General features: G+C 41.5%; 1 protein-coding gene across 2 annotated transcripts; it reads right to left on the bottom strand.

The window, feature by feature from the left end:
• Positions 1-996: 996 nt before the first annotated feature.
• Positions 997-15,865, bottom strand: LOC115111347 (sorting nexin-4). 2 transcript variants are annotated; one of them, XM_029637303.2, is made up of 14 exons: positions 15,682-15,854; positions 15,067-15,197; positions 12,596-12,734; positions 12,266-12,415; positions 11,719-11,766; positions 11,361-11,416; positions 10,901-10,973; positions 10,222-10,283; positions 10,024-10,089; positions 4,150-4,239; positions 3,662-3,761; positions 3,108-3,253; positions 2,788-2,902; positions 997-2,501 (listed from the first exon to the last, which is right to left on the bottom strand). In XM_029637303.2, exons 1-14 carry the CDS (start codon positions 15,769-15,771, stop codon positions 2,454-2,456), a joined length of 1,314 nt encoding a protein of 437 aa, XP_029493163.1. In that variant the 5' UTR covers positions 15,772-15,854; the 3' UTR covers positions 997-2,453. The 2 variants fall into 2 exon arrangements, with proteins under 2 accessions (XP_029493163.1, XP_029493172.1); XM_029637312.2 differs by lacking the exons at positions 3,108-3,253; positions 3,662-3,761 and having other exon boundaries at positions 15,682-15,865.
• Positions 15,866-15,952: the final 87 nt, after the last annotated feature.

The following is a 15,952-nucleotide window of genomic DNA, read 5'->3' as shown; positions in this document are numbered from 1 at the left end:
ATTTTGTTTTTTATGTAGGGAGAACACAGCTGGTTTAAATAATCAACTAATCATCAAGCTTTGAATCAGCTGTTTATTGTTAGGGAAAATAACAAAATGTGCGCCACTTGATCCCAAGGACTGAGCTTGGATAACACTGGAGTAGGACCATTACAAAAAAAGATTGCAGTATAACTTCAGTATGTACTGCATCCAAAATATGTTTTTTTACTGTAGTAATTTTGCAGTGTAACTACAATTAGAGTGAAGTATAACTGCAGTTATTCTGCAATTACAGCATCCAAAATACCAGTCGACTGCAGTTACTGCACTTTTAATGCAGTTTCAAAACTGCAATCTTGTAAGGGGATGTTTAGCTAGCAACTATAGAACCTCCGTCCTAATGACTGGCTTTTGCCCGAACTATATGGTCTGGTGGAAGGATGAAATAAAAATAATTTACAAATTAAAACAATGATATTAATATGTTTTAATATGTTGGCAAAGATAACACCCTCCAAAAGGCTTTTTATTGGCCCTTGGCTTTGCCTCGAACAGCCCTTTGGGAGTTAATTCCCAGGTTCTCATTCCTTATTGCTTAATTAATGCTGTGTGTGAGAGGTGGGTGGCAAAGTCAGAGGAAAAACCTGAGGTCAGTTAGGCTGCGTAAACACAAGCAGCCCAATTATGATTGGTCTTTTGACCAATAACACCAGAGCTTTTCACATCAGAGCTTTTTCAGAGTTGATCTCACTGGTCAAAAGACCAACTAGTGAAAAAAAGATCAGAATTGGGCTGCCTGTGTAAATGCAGATTAATTCATCGTTGGACTGCACTTTAAAAGCACTCCTCACAGCAGGAAATACAGCATCAACAAATGCGCATAGTGTTCTGCTATAAGCGCAGCTGTGTGCTTCTACCTTGTAGTAAAAGTAATAAGGGTTACGGTAGTTTATTTGAATTTATATAAACATTTAAACAAACACACCACACACATGATTTTAAGAGACCTTAAACTAGAATTCTTCCTATTTATTAGTGTATTTTTGGCACAATGATTACAACCTTACAACCGCATAAACAGTGCAATTTCCTGCCAGAGCGCTCTGATCTCATCCCAAATTCACGATTAACATTGCACCTCCTCCCCTAGCCCTTAGAGTGAACAGAGATGCAAGAGGCCAGGGGTTCTGTCCCAAATTGCACCCTTTCCTATTTAGTGCACTAATTTAGACCAAGGCCCTTAGTGCTCTGGTCAAAAGTAATGCACTATATAGAGCATAGGTAGTCATTTGGGCTGCATCCCCAGTACACGCACAACACTACCATAAGTAAATTATCACATCCTGTCTTTCCTGTGTGACCTTCCTGTTCCTTTGGCTAGATTTATCAAAACACTGACCCACCCACTCTTCAGAAATGACAAGCCTGCCATTCATCATAGTGGTTACTTAAGGCCCAGTGCCTGAGTATGTTTTGAATGGCAAAGTACAGTAAGCCATTTAAATAGGAGGGTTACATTCTTAATGTTGTACAAAAACATCTGAAAAGGTTGAACACCTTATTTTAGTATACTGGGACAATGCACTGAGAGGGTAGAAAAGACAAAGGTCAATATACCAACCACAAGTATAAAATTGACAAAAACACAAGTGAATTATGCATGTAAAATAAACGGCAAGCACATTCTTATAGGACTAGTCTAATTGCCTCCTGCCTCCATTGTAAATAATAATTTGTTGTTAATTGACATGCATGGTTAAAGGTTCAATAACAACAACAAAAAATCTAAACAGTTGTAATCTTATGTAGGGCTGCAAAATTCTTGGAACTGTCAATAAATTCTCTGGTTTCCCATTAATCCTGATTTGAGAATTCTGGATTTCTTGCTTGTTCCCTCCTGATTCTTGGAATCCTCCAGCCCGGATTTTTGGGAAAACCAGGGAATTCATAGAAAATATGCAAGACTAATCTTATGACGTGATTTTGAACATTGTGTAAAAGGCAGAATAGGAAAATTGGATTCAGTCCACATTTCTTGGCATCTCTATAAACAAATTAATATAAGTGCTTGGTGAATAACCTTAAATCAGCATTTCAGCGAAAATACATTTGTATGAAAAAACACAAATGTCAGACAGTCACTGAGAAATAACTGCAATTGCAAGTCGATCAAATCAAGGCAGCTAGCAATCGGACATGATAAAGATATAGAAAAATAATTATTATTTATTTGTTCTTGAGCATACATGATCAATGTTGCCATAAGGATCATAGGGACTGTGTCCAGGAATCTGTCCCAAAAAGCATCCTGTTCCCTATATAGTGAACAGACCCCACAGGGCTCTGGTCAAAAGTAGCACACTATTTAGGGAATAGAGTGCAATTTGGGATGCAACCCCAGGAGGAGTCCCCTGAAAAGAAGCATGTTCTGTTTTGCTGTTTGTTTGGAGGGCCTGTTTCGGCCCTGAAGATCACATCTTGTTGAAACACTCCTTTGCGTTGGTCCACACTTGTATTCCCTGAGAGAGAAAGACAGAGAGAGAGAGAATGTTTCACTTCTGTTTATTATCCATTTCACTTGCTTTGGCAATGTAAACATACGTTTCCCAAGCCAATAAATCCATTTGAATTAAAATTGAGAAAGAGAGGGACAGAAAGAAAAAGAGCAAAACAGAGGAATGTGTATTATGCAGCACAGTAATACAGTATTTTACGATATATTTGGTATTGATAAAAGAACACAAAATATACAAATTTACAGGCAGAATACTCAATACATTTTAAGTATCTGTGGGGACGTGTCACCTTTTTACACCTGCTGATCTGCATGATTGCATAGCTAATCAGGGCCTCCTTCAGGTCCCGGTCCTTTTGGTCTTTAAAGTGCTCAATGTCTATCCAGGCAGTCTTCACAAACTCACTGCAGAGAGAGAAAGACTGGCTTTATAACCTTCTCAGATCCTTAAAATTAAAAACAAAAATGGTCAGCTGGTCAACCTCCAAAGCAGCTGATTAAAGCAGCAAATAAAGTGATTCAATTATAACATGGTGGACAATCAAAGGAGCCATAGAGAGAGCGAGAGAGACAGAGGGTTAGAGACAGAAAAATGATGTTCGTTTCTCACTCGCTCTCGGTGTTCTTCTCTTTCACAGCCTCCTCTCCCTCCTCTATCTGCTGTTCTAACACTTGTAACTTAGCCTCCCTCTGCTCTGCAGTCTCCTGGCCAAACAGCTTACTGGTCATCCCCTTCAGTGAGAACGTCCGCACAGTCTGAACACAGGGAAGGAAAGCTCAACATTCCATCTGGTCATTCTTTAAGGTTTGGATAAGCTTCACAGCAACTTTTGACTAAATTGATTTTATTTATGTGCTTGCTATCTGCTATCTATTGCCTCATTATTTGCTGAGGAGCTCCATGTGTCTCTTTAGAAACTGAGGCTATGTCCAAAATGGCACCCTATGCCCCTAAATCAAATCAAACTTTATTTGCCACATGCGCCGAATACAACAAGTGTAGACTTTACTGTGAAATACTTACTTACAAGCCCTTAATCAACAGTGCAGTTCAGGGCCATACAGGCCCTCATTGAAAGTAGTGCACTATATAGGGAGCCATTTGGCATGCAACCTGGTTCTTCCTAGCTGTGGAGATGGCTTCAACCTTGTGTGATGACTCACCCCTGTGATCAGCTCCTCCTTCTGCTGTTTCTTAGAGGCTAAGTCCTGTGCAGCCATCTCCAGCTCAAACTGTGTCAACTCATGCTTCCTGCACACTGCCCTGCAGAAACAGAGGCCTTTGCTGATCATCATGGTTGCTACTGGATGTACTGATGCCTAGCTGCTCATCATGGTTGCTACTGTACTATGTAGATGTATGATCATTCTGCACCATCCAGTGTCATGAGGGCTGTTCAATAGATTCAATGAGGGGGCTCAGTGAGTTGGAATTCAGTATGCCATTGGCAAAGGTCAACAGTGATCCACACAGGTATTTGGCAAGTTGACGTGAGGATGTGAAGCTACCTCCATAACAAGCACAACCCAGAACACAATTTCTAGTGATTTGGCATAATGATCTTTCTGGATCTTGGTTGACAATAGGGTTTATAAAGTTATATTTACTTGACCTACAGCAGCAGTCCTGGTGTTCAGTAGGTATACTGTACCTTAGTGCCTCAGTATAGAATAGGTACTCCTTCAGCTGATCAGCATAGTGCTCCTCTTCCTCCAGAATATCATCTACAGAAGCAGCATACCTGTAGACAAGAGGGGAGTCCATATGGATACATTTGCTTTACTTGATCACACCATTAAACAGAAGGATGGGGAAACTACATCAGCTCACTAAAGTAAGACTGAAGCACAGAAGAATTATACCTGCAGGCAAGAGATGGGAGTATAAATACATTTCCTTTAATCTATCACACCCTGTACAGATGGACAAGGAATCATGAAAACCATGCAGCAAGGTCACCCAAAATACACCCATTCCAGTCAGTAGCTAGGTTTCCATCCAATTGGCAACAGATTTTCATGCGAATAGTAAAAAAATTATCCGCATACGTTTCCATCAAATTGACTTGTTGCGGATAAAAGGCTGTGTGTGATGATGTAGTGCACATAAAAACTTTTGCAGTTAAATTCTGTACCGAATAAAAAATACAAATTAAATGGGTTTCTATCGCATTTTCAATACTGATGGTTTTCCCACAACAAATTATGCATTATAAAGTGCATTCGGAAAGTATTCAGACCCCTTTTCCCACATTTTGTTACAGCCTTATTCTAAAATGGATCAAAAAAAATGTTTTATCAATCTTCACACAATTCCCATAATGCCAAGTTAATAACAGGTTTTTAGAAATGTTTGTACATTTTTACAAATAAAAAAACCTAAATCACTTTTACATAATTATTCAGACCCTTTACTCAGTACTTTGTTGAAGCACCTTTGGCAGCGATTACAGCCTCGAGTCTTCTTGGGTATGACGCTACAAGCTTGGCACACCTGTATTTGGGGAGTTTCTCCCCTTCTTCTCTTCTTCTCTGCAGATCCTCTCAAGCTCTGACAGTTTGGATGGGGAATGTTGCTGCACAGCTATTTTCAGGTCTCTCCAGAGAAGTTCGATTGGGGTTCTGGCTGGGCCACTCAAGGACATTCAGAGACTTGTCCCGAAGCCACTCCTGCGTTGTCTTGACTGTGTGCTTAATGTCAATGTCCTGTTGGAAGGTGAACCTTCTCCCCAGTCTGTGGTCCTGAGCGCTCTGGAGCAGGTTTTCATCAAGGATCTCTCTGTACTTTGCCTCGATCCTGACTAGTCTCCCAGTCCCTGCAGCTGAAAAACATCCCCACAGCATGATGCTGCCCCCACCATGCTTCACTATGGGGATGATGGCAGGTTTCCTCCAGATGTGACGCTTGGAATTCAGGCCAAAGAGTTCGATCTTAGTTTCATCAGACCAGAATCTTTTTTCTCATGGTCTGAGTCCTTTAGGTGCCTTTTGGCAAACTCCAAGCGGGCTGTCATGTGCCGTTTACTGAGGAGTGCCTTCCGTCTGGCCACTCTACCACAAAAGCCTGATTGGTGGAGTGCTGCAATGATGGTTGTCATTCTAGAAGGTTCTCCCATCGCCACAGAAGAACTCTAGTGCTCTGTCAGAGTGACCATCGGGTTCTTGGTCAACTCCCTGACCAAGGCCCTTCTCCCCCGATTGCTCAGTTTGGCCGGGTGGCCAGTTCTAGGAAGAGTCTTGGTGGTTACAAACGTCCTCCATTTAAGAATGGTGGAGGCCACTGTGTTCTTGGGGACCTTCAATGCTGCAGAAATGTTTTGGTACCCGTCACCAGATCTGTGCCTCGACACAATCCTGTCTCTGAGCTCTACGGACAATTCCTTCGACCTCATGGCTTGGTTTTTGCTCTGACATGCACTGTCAACTGTGGGACATATACACAGGTGTGTGCCTTTCCAAATCATGTCCAATCAATGTAATTTACCACAGGTGGACTCCAATGAAATTGTAGAAACATCTCAAGGATGATCAATGGAAACAGGATGCACCTGAGCTCAATTTCAAGTTTCGTAACAAAGGGTCTGAATACTTAAATAAGGTATTTCTGTTTTTTATACATTTACTAAAATGTCTAAAAACCTGTTTTCACTTTGTCATTATGGGGTATTGTGTGTAGTTTGAGGAATGTATTTTTTAAATCTATTTTAGAATAAGGCTGTAATGTAACAAAATGTGGAAAAAGCCAAGGGGTCTGAATACTTTCCGAAGGCACTGTATAGCAAATATGCCCACTCTGGTCTTTGCATGTGCACTCTTGCCAATAGCTCCTAGATACAGTGTGAGTAGGATACCTACATGATGACATTATTATTGATGAGTGAGATCATTTTTGTTTGTCAAATGGCAGCTAAGCATCGGTCATCATGTCACCAGAATAAGACCATAGTTATTGGAAAGGAGCATCAAGCTCATCACCGTGCACTTTCACCACTCTGTGAAGTTCATCATAATTTATTTAATCTATAGCCTAATAAACTGCATGCTTTTCCAATTCATAGTGGGAGGACAACAACAAATCGCCTGACTCCAAATTTACTTTGATATGATGGTTATTATATCAATATTTTCATCAATTTCCTGCACTTTTGTTTTTATTTCCACACTGTGCCATGCAGGGCTGCATGACATGGACAAAACATCTACGCCTAGCTACATCGTTAACTGTTGGAATCATGGAAATAGAATGATTATTGAATAGAATGATTAAATATAGTGGGCAGCACCTTGAATACATTGTTGTTTGACATGACAATAAAATGAATAAGCCAGGGAGAAATGATTGACAGGGGAACCAAAGTGTTGATCAGTGTTTTCAGATCACCCTAATTAGATGTTACATGACATGTTTTCCTACCTTATGTAGCTAGCTAACATATTCATGCTTTGCCTCTAGACGGATTAACGAACCGTCACAAACTATGCACACGATTCAATGAGGCAGAAGTCTGTGTGTTGTGATTCTGGGTGGACAGATGGCTAGCAACAATTACAAGAAACTGCCATGGGGGAATCGTAAGTGGCTTGTTTCATCTTATTATTGATACCATGGCTTGTTTTGAGGTGTTTTGACTGTCATGTCTATGCTAATATGGCAAAAAACAATTCACTAGGTATCTAACCAACCAACAACTGTAATAATGTATTTGACAGACATGTATTTTCCTGGTGCAAAGGTATCTATGTTTTCAATAAACATTAGACACGAAATATAGTTTACATGTTGTCAACAATCTAAGCGAACCCCGTTTATTTTGCCCCTTGCTGAACAACCAACCTGTCTATTCCTCTCTGATTTAGAAGATACCGGTGCACAAACATGCTTTTCTAGGCCTACACCAGCACTGGCACCAGACTGTATTAGATAACTATGTTTGCTCTGACTCTTAGTACATTTATCAAGCTAGCTAGCCAGATTGCCAGAAGATACCGACCCTACTGTTACGCTTGTTTCCACTGAGCTGCACTGGGGTCGGAACAAAATCATGGTTACAGTAAGACACCATGGAATCGGCGCGAGATATGGGTCGGTAAACATACCTCAATGCAGGGATAGGATATGCCACTCTACTCCAAATTTGACCTTACTACACAAGAAGATTCAAATACTGCTAGTTCTACCAGAAAAAAACTGCCCTTTTCTTCTTCATGCTAGATAGCAGTAGCCATACAGCCATTATGGAATGGGACGTCACGTTGAACAACAAAGGAGCAGATTGGCTGACACTGTCATTCCAAAATGGCTGCGGTGGCTACTGCTAGCTAGCATGATGACGAATAGGGCCGTTTTCTGGGAAATCTAGCAGTACATCAATCTTCTCAATACATCAGTGTGGTTAAAAGTTACATTTGGAGTAGAGTGGCATATCCCACTGCTGCATTGAGGTACATTTTCCAGCCCATATCTCACCGTAATGGTAGGCTTGGTATGGTCTAGAAAGCTAGCCATATAACTAGCGATTAACTTGCTAAGAAAAGACAAACTAGCAGACAATAGTTTGCAGACAGTAAGATACAAACTAATAGTGTAATTATAAAACGCTTGTGGAAAGCAGCATGTCACCAACATTTTGTTGCATCCATCTGACCATGTATAGACTGCAAAGTGAACAGCAAGAAAGTACTTGTGACTCCGTAGTCGAGCATCTGCTCTCTCCTTGAGTGACGGGGGCAGGGCTTGGTGTGGGAAGGGGCATGCAGCCGTTCTTATTCAGTGCATGCATTAGGAGGTGAGGGAGAAAGACAACTCAAGTAGAAAATAGAGTAAACTCTAAAAACGGACATTACACGTGCCAAAATTGTGTATCACATTTAACAAATAAAACATTGAAATATCTTTACAGAAGGTAAAGTAAAAACCCAAACCGGTCTGTGCATCAATACCAGTGAATATAGTAAATTATAATATAATATAATATATAATCTGGGTGGTTAAAACCCTGAATGCTGATTGGCTGACAGACGTGATATATCAGACCATATACCACAGGTATGACAAAACATTTATTTTTACTGCTCTAATTACGTTGGTGACCAGTTTATAATAGTAATAAGGCACCTCCGGGCTTTGTGGTATATGGCCAATATATCACGGCTAAGGGCTGTATCCAGGCACTACGCTTTGTGTTGTGCATATTGAGTCTTTGCCATATACGACAAAGACTCATGCCTTATTGCTTAAATGCGGTATATCGCCCAGCCTTACCTGCAGCAAAGAGGAAGAGGAATCTACAAGAATACATCTGCTATATTTCATTACACCCTCTCAGAAGTGAGACTCAAATATCACAGTTTTATAGCTCTGACAGACACCTGACAATGGGTGAGACTGGCTGAGAAATATGATCGGTCTTCACTATGACCATTACCAGAGGCTTAAAAGCTAGGTTGTATATGTCCCAAGTGGCACCCTATTCCTTATTAAGTGCACTACCTTTGACCAGAGCCCTATAGGTCCTGGTCAAAAGTAATGCACTAAATAGAGAATAGGGTGCCATTTGGGAATCAACCGTTGACAGAAATGCTGCCTTTCCTTGGTACGCCTCAGCTGTCCCAGCACTGTGACCCCTGACCTCTAGAGTTGAGCCTTGCAATCTGGAACCCATCAGTGACAGGGTAGGGGCTAATCATGTTACCACACCAAGGTATGTGTGTGTGTGTGTGTGTGTGTGTCCAAGGACAGGGCCAAGAACACTTGTGATACTTAAAGAGAACTATACACAGTACCCAAGTTGAAATTAAAAGCCTCTGGCTAGGTGCCAGCCAGTTCTCAGCTGGAACCCAGAACCTTCACAACACAAGTCTCCCCATTCCCCATGGTCGACTACCTGCTACACCAGACCTTGTGCTTGAAACCTGAACTGCTTTCAAATCAAACACGGCAAATGTGTTGTATAGCTTAACTAGGGGAAACCATGTACTATGTAGAGCATTGCTGGGGTGAAGGGGGGTTGTGCAACACATCACTATATCAGCTCCTTCAATGAGCCTGTATGAGGTCTCAGAGGCTAACGAGAGAGACTGGCTTGCGTATGAAATGGCGCCCTATTCACCATATAGTGAACTACCTTTGACCAGGGTACATAGAGATTCGGGTGCCATTTCAGATGCATCTGCTGACAGGGAGAGAAACTGGTGTTGGGGCGGCAGGTAGCCTACTGGTTAGAGGGTTGGACCAGTAACCGAAACGTTGCTGGACCGAATCCCCGAGCTGACAAGGTAAAAATCTGTCGTTCTGCCCCTGAACAAGGCAGTTAACCTACTGTTCCTCGGTAGGTTGACATTGTAAATAAGAATTTGATCTTAACTACCTTTTCCAGTTAAATAAAGGTTACATTTTTTTTATGTCCAGGGGATAGGAGAGGAGGAAAATACTTGCAATACAATCCTGATGTAGTACAATAAAGTTGTTCTGGATTTATATGGGAGATTATTGTGTGGTTACATGTCATTAAAAAACAAACACTTACGCATCCATGTGATGACCAGCACTTTGTAGTCCATCTCCCATCTCTTTCTCTATGGCACTCCACTCACTGTCCAACAAGCACAGAGCAGATATTTCACATGAAACAAATATATATTTGACACTAATTAAGTCATTACATTGTTCATAGTGCAGCAGCAATACACTTCACCATTTCTTCCAAACAGAGCACTTGTCTTACCTGAAGACTCGTCCATAGTTTCCATGCACTTTGTACACCCCATACAGTCGATCTGCTACCCTCTGGAGAAAGATTTTGCACAGTTTCTTTGATTCCGCTGCTTCTATTTTTATGTTCTATGTTCTGTAAATTTCTGTATTGTGTAGGGAATAGGGTGTCATATTGGGATGCAACCTAAGTTGTTTGTTACAGCTGTCAGTGTGCTAGTGTTATCAGTCTGGTAAGTGTGAATATGCTGAGTGTGGCCAGCCTGTGCGTTACAGCCAGCTGTATGTCTAGTCCTAGTCTAGTCATGAAGCTGTGTGTTACAGCTGCAGCAAATCCACTTTTATCAGACAAGACCAGCTGTGTGTTTTATCCTTCTAATGTATGTCAACTTCCAAACCAGCTCAGGTGTGATTGAAATGGCTCCCTACTCACTGTATGTCTAGTCTAGTCAGTAAAAATGCATGTTACAGCTGACAGTATGGGAGTATAGTTAGTTGAAATCATTTCAAATACTTTATCTTCGCTTGATTTAGCTTGCCTGGCTCAGTGGAACCATATAATAGTTCCAAAACTGGCAGGTTAGGCCAAACACTCAAAGTATTTGAAAGATTTCAAATAGTATTTGACTCAGGTCTGGTAGTCAGTCTAGTCAGTAAGATGTGTGAATATGCTGACAGCTCCCTGTACTCACTGCCCGTACTCTCAGCAGCTGGGAGACTACAGTCTGTAGCTCGTCGCTGTAGTGTTTCATCTCTGTAAACCGTCTGCAGACGCCAGGGCCAGAGAAGAGCAAGAATTCACCCAATCACTACTTAAATCAACACTTTCTTTCCAGCAAGACAGATAAACAAGACAAGAGTCAATGTTCGAACTTACATTGACCTGATCCAACTCTACTTCCCACACAGTCCCAGAACCAAGTATGGAAGTACATCAAATACAGAGCAAAGGGATGAATAGTAGAGACAGACACATTCAATTAAGTTACAACACATGAAGATGGAAGTGTATGGTTGGCTTCACACAAAAGAAAACAGTGACAAGAAAACAGTGAATCTGCCCCAAAAGTGTACTACTTTCGACCAGAGTCCAGTGCACTATATACAGTAGGGTTAGGGTGCTATTTGGGACAGATATTTTATATGGCCTACTTGTCTGGATTCTTCACCCTGAATGCTGCATTCATAGCTTTCAACCTGGAATCAGCCTGTTAAAAAAACAGATCAGAGGTTGTTATTGAGGACCTGCATCATTTTAGACAACACTTTACCTTTGAGACTGAAAACATATCAGAATAAATATTACAATTAAGAGTTGTTTAAAAGAAATCAGAAGTCCTAAATATACATATGCATTTGTTTACACAGATTACAAACTTTACAAACTTCTACTTTATTGCACTGCTGTAGTTTGCAAAGTCACATGAGGATTGAGTAAGGTACATCTTATCTAAGAGAGTTGACATGACAACGCAACCCATGATGAGATCATTAAGTGCTGATGGAGAACCTTTGCTTGAAATCCTGTCTCGTACACCATTTCCTTCCATCCTTTTTCCTGTGGGACAGAGAGAGGATGCCGTGTGACTTTGACAAAGACCATCAGAGATAGGAGAGCCTGATGCATGGGGGCACTGGGGGTACACTGTCACACTATCAACTCAAAAGGGCAAAGGTGATCCTTTCAACTACAGCAACACTCACACAACTCTTGCCAGTAAAGAGTTAAGCTGTAGGCCTACTTCACAAGACATTATTTCCACAACACTTCTCAGTGCTACAAAAAAACTGAGTAAGGAAATGGTCCTTGTCTGTGATATCTCTTTTCTGTCAAGGGTATATCCTGTCAAAACCTATGAACAGCACATTTGACTAGCTACTGGTACTGTTGTAGTCTTGAGAGGGAGGAATGTAGGTTTTGCTAACGATTGTTGGATCACTATGGTCCTTGTCACACATAACAAGGGAGTTGGCAAGACAGCACAAACAGATTGGAATCACGCTGGATTCACCCAGTTATGGTGTATAGCTTCTTTGTAGCCAAGCTGATAACTAACCTCAGTGAGGAAGATGTAGAAGATCTTGTCGTTGCAGAGAACTGGGTGGGAGGCTAATCGGAGCAGGAAGTTCTCCAGTCCAACCCTCCTTCTCTCCACAAAGTCTGGGTCCATGTTGTCCGCTGACAGCTTGTGCCACACAATCTCTGCCTGTGAGAAACAGACAAAGAATTACTATTATGTTGATAAGGAGATGGAACACCATTGTCTTTCCTAAGTTAAAACTGGATGCAGTACAGAGCATTATGGGTACTGTAGTTAAGTACAAATATCACCTCCTAAACTATATTGCACTAATTTATTCCAAGGCATCCTGTTGTTCTCACATACCCTCTTCTCGGGTAACGGGGCAACAACGACAAAGGGATAAGTGACCAACAAGTAGTTTCTTAGTAGCTCAAACTCGCTGTATCTCCTCCATAAGGAGTCTGGGGCTGGGATTATACCTTCTGTCACAGCATCAACCGGCCTGTCAGAAGAAAGGAAAGGACTGAAGTCATACAACTGCACTTAAATAAGAGTACCAAGTAAATATTTGATACATCTTTTAAAGGGACCAAGTACAGTACTATCCACAATTCTATGAACTCCAATGCTAAAACTTACAGTACCAGTCAAAAGTTTGGACACACCTCAAGGGTCTCAAGGGCTTCAAGGGTTTTTCTTTCTTTTTTACTATGTTCTACATTGTAGAATAATAGTGAAGACATCAACATTATGAAATACCACATATGGAATCATATAGTAACCAAAGAAAATTTAAACAAATCCAAATATATTTAATATTTGAGATTCTTCAAAGTAACCACCCTTTGCCTTGATGATAGCTTTGCACACTCTTGGCATTCTCTCAACCAGCTTCACCTGGAATGCTTTCCTACAGTCTTGAAAGAGTTCCCACATTTGCTGAGCACTTGTTGGCTGCTTTTCATTCACTCTGCGGTCCAACTCATCCCAAACCATCTCAATTGGGTTGAGATCGGGTGATTGTGGAGGCCAGGTCAACGGATGCAGCACTCCACCACTCTCCTTCTTGGTCAAATAGCCCTTACACGGCATGGAGGTGTGTTGGGTCATTGTCCGGTTGAAAAACAAATGATAGTCCCACTAAGCGCAAACCAGGTGGGATGGCGAGTTGTTGTGGTAGCCATGCTGGTCAAGTGTGCCTTGAATTCCAAATAAATCACAGACAGTGTCACCAGCAATGCACCCCAACACCATCACACCTCCTCTTCCATGCTTCAAGGTGTGAACCACACATGCAGAGGTCATCCGTTCACCTACTCTGCATCTCACAAAGATACGGCGGTTGGTACCATCAGACCAAAGAACAGATTTCCACCGGTCTAATGTCCATTGCTCGTGTTTCTTGGCCCAAGCAAGTCTCTTCTTATTATTGGTGTCCTTTAGTAGTGGTTTCTTTGCTGCAATTTGACCATGAAGGCCTGATTCATGCAGTCTCCTCAAACCATTGATGTTGAGATGTGTCTGTTACTTGAACTCTGTGAATTTATTTATTTGGTCTTGAATTTCTGAGACTGATAACTAATGAACTTATCCTCTGCAGCAAAGGTAACTCTGAATCTTCCTTTCCTGTGGCGGTCCTCATAAGAGCCAGTTTCGTCATAGCGCTTGATGGTTTTTGCGACTGCGCTTGAAGAAACATTCAAAGTTCTTGACATTTTCAGATTGACTGACCTTCATGCCTTAAAGTAATGATGGACTGTCATTTGTCTTTGCTTATTTGAGCTGTTCTTGCCATAATATGGACTTGGTCTTTTACCAAATATGGGCTATCTTCTGTATACCACCCCAACCTTGTCACAACACAACTGCTTGGCTTAAATGCATTAAGAAGGAAAGAAATTCCACAAATGAACTTTTAACAAGGCACACCTGTTAATTGAAATCCATTCCAGGCGACTACTACCAGAAAAACCTTGCAATGAGTTGGTGTGTCCAAACCTTTGACTGTATATATAAAGCAAGAGGAGAGCGAGAGACTACTGACAGAGAGAACGGCAGAGAAAGATAGAAGATAGAGAGAGACTTTATAAATATGACGTGGATCCAGCAGCAAAGATTCTAGGGAGGAAATGAGAACCCATAATGGTCTGTCTCCACTAATAATCCACACTGGGACCACAAAGCAGAGAGAGGAGAGGATAACAAGAAAGAAAGAGATGAGCAGAGAAGCAGGAAGGGGAAGGAGAGAAGGCAAAGGAGAGGAGGACTCCATCAGTGGCTGGGGGGCATTCTCCAGTCTAACTGCACTGAGGGCCCGGTTACACCACACTCCCCTCTCAATGGCCAACTGGTGAACAAAGGCCCAGTGTGTGTGTGCACGCGGGCATGTGTGTGCATGAGGAATAGCATGCCCTGCTCCAAGCAGAATAAAAACATATGGTTCTTTTTAAAGACTTGGCCCAAAAAAAAAACGACTCTCTGTGGCTGAAAGAGAGTAACCGGACATGAAACCAGTTAATAGTATAGCTAGCTAAAAGTAAGTAAGAAAGCTGGTGTGATGTGCAGTTTGTGACAAACAAAACCTTTAGATCACGTGTTCACAATGAAGTGAGTGTACCCAAGTCACTTTTCTAAAACACTCAGATGTTAGAATCATTATCGTTAAGGTCTGTAATAACTGGGGTGTGTGTAATTATGTGCAGGTGCAAGGAGGTGTAGGTGTGATTGTGGAAGAAGCTGTTCATGGTGGTGTCACAAAATAGTTGCGCTGGAAGATGTAGGCTATAACAATCATCATTCACACAGATGATTCAGAGCTGATGAGACATATTTACCGTGTCTCAATTAGGTAAACAGTGTATATCTCCTGCATGTTGACTGTATTCTTCCCAGTCCTTTTCTCTGCCTCTCCAACGCTGATCTCCATCTTTCTTAGAAGACTAGTCCATTTCTCAATCTCGACCATCTAGAAGAGGATATTTCACAAGTCATAACATGGTAACAATACCATAATGAAGTATAATTAGATGTTGTTTACATGCAATATGGGGCATCAATATTGGTAGCTAAAGCTGATCCCAGATTAAAATAAGTACTGTATCGTTAGCGAAGTCCTTCAACTTTGTATCAGAACAAAGTTGTGTGCTAGCAAGCTAGCTCCTGGTAAAATGATCAAGCAAACCATGTTAAGAAGAACAATCTAGCTAACTTTCCTCTGCGTCGACATTACAATGATTTAACTTTTAGCTGTCTTTTCCTGCACAGCCTGCTAGCTGCTGTTGACTCGGTGACAGTAGGGCTCTCTCGCGAAACTCCGTGGATTGATAAGGCCTGCAGTACTACTGTCTGTAGCTAGAAAACCCAATTCATTCAACAGGCTGAATAAGTATCAAAATCCAAATTCCTCACTTTTTTTTTTTTTTACAATAAGAATAGGTTTGAAGCTATACCGTGTTTTTAATGTTGTTCTCTAGTTCTGCCGATGTGAGGTCGGTGTTCCCGATCACCGCTATTTCCTCGGGTCCCGAGTCTGCCATCATCTCTTCCTGAGTTTTTCCTTGTTAGCAATGTAGCAGACAGGCAGAAACTCGCATGCGCACTCTAACCCTTTTCTTTTCCCAACCTCAACTCACCTGAGTGTCATGAGAAAGATCAGCTGCTCTCTGCCCTGCCCTGTGTACATAGTCAAATATACCGTTAGGTAAAATGGTTAGGTAAGGA

This window comes from Oncorhynchus nerka, unplaced genomic scaffold (assembly GCF_034236695.1).
Source record: "Oncorhynchus nerka isolate Pitt River unplaced genomic scaffold, Oner_Uvic_2.0 unplaced_scaffold_14___fragment_4___debris, whole genome shotgun sequence".
Taxonomy (NCBI): Eukaryota; Metazoa; Chordata; class Actinopteri; order Salmoniformes; family Salmonidae; genus Oncorhynchus; species Oncorhynchus nerka.
The sequence above is the reverse complement of the archived record's forward strand: the minus strand, read 5'-3'. Positions and strand labels throughout refer to the sequence as shown.

Excerpts from the sequence above, each read along its gene's own strand:
- LOC115111347 (XM_029637303.2), bottom strand. The coding sequence starts at position 15,771 with ATGATGGCAGACTCGGGACCCGAGGAAATAGCGGTGATCGGGAACACC. Across the intron at positions 12,735-15,066 it reads GTTTACCTAATTGAGACACG|GCCGGTTGATGCTGTGACAG; the intron begins GTAAATATGTCT and ends TTCTTCTGACAG. Across the intron at positions 11,417-11,718 it reads AGACAGGATTTCAAGCAAAG|GCTGATTCCAGGTTGAAAGC; the intron begins GTTCTCCATCAG and ends TTTTTTTAACAG.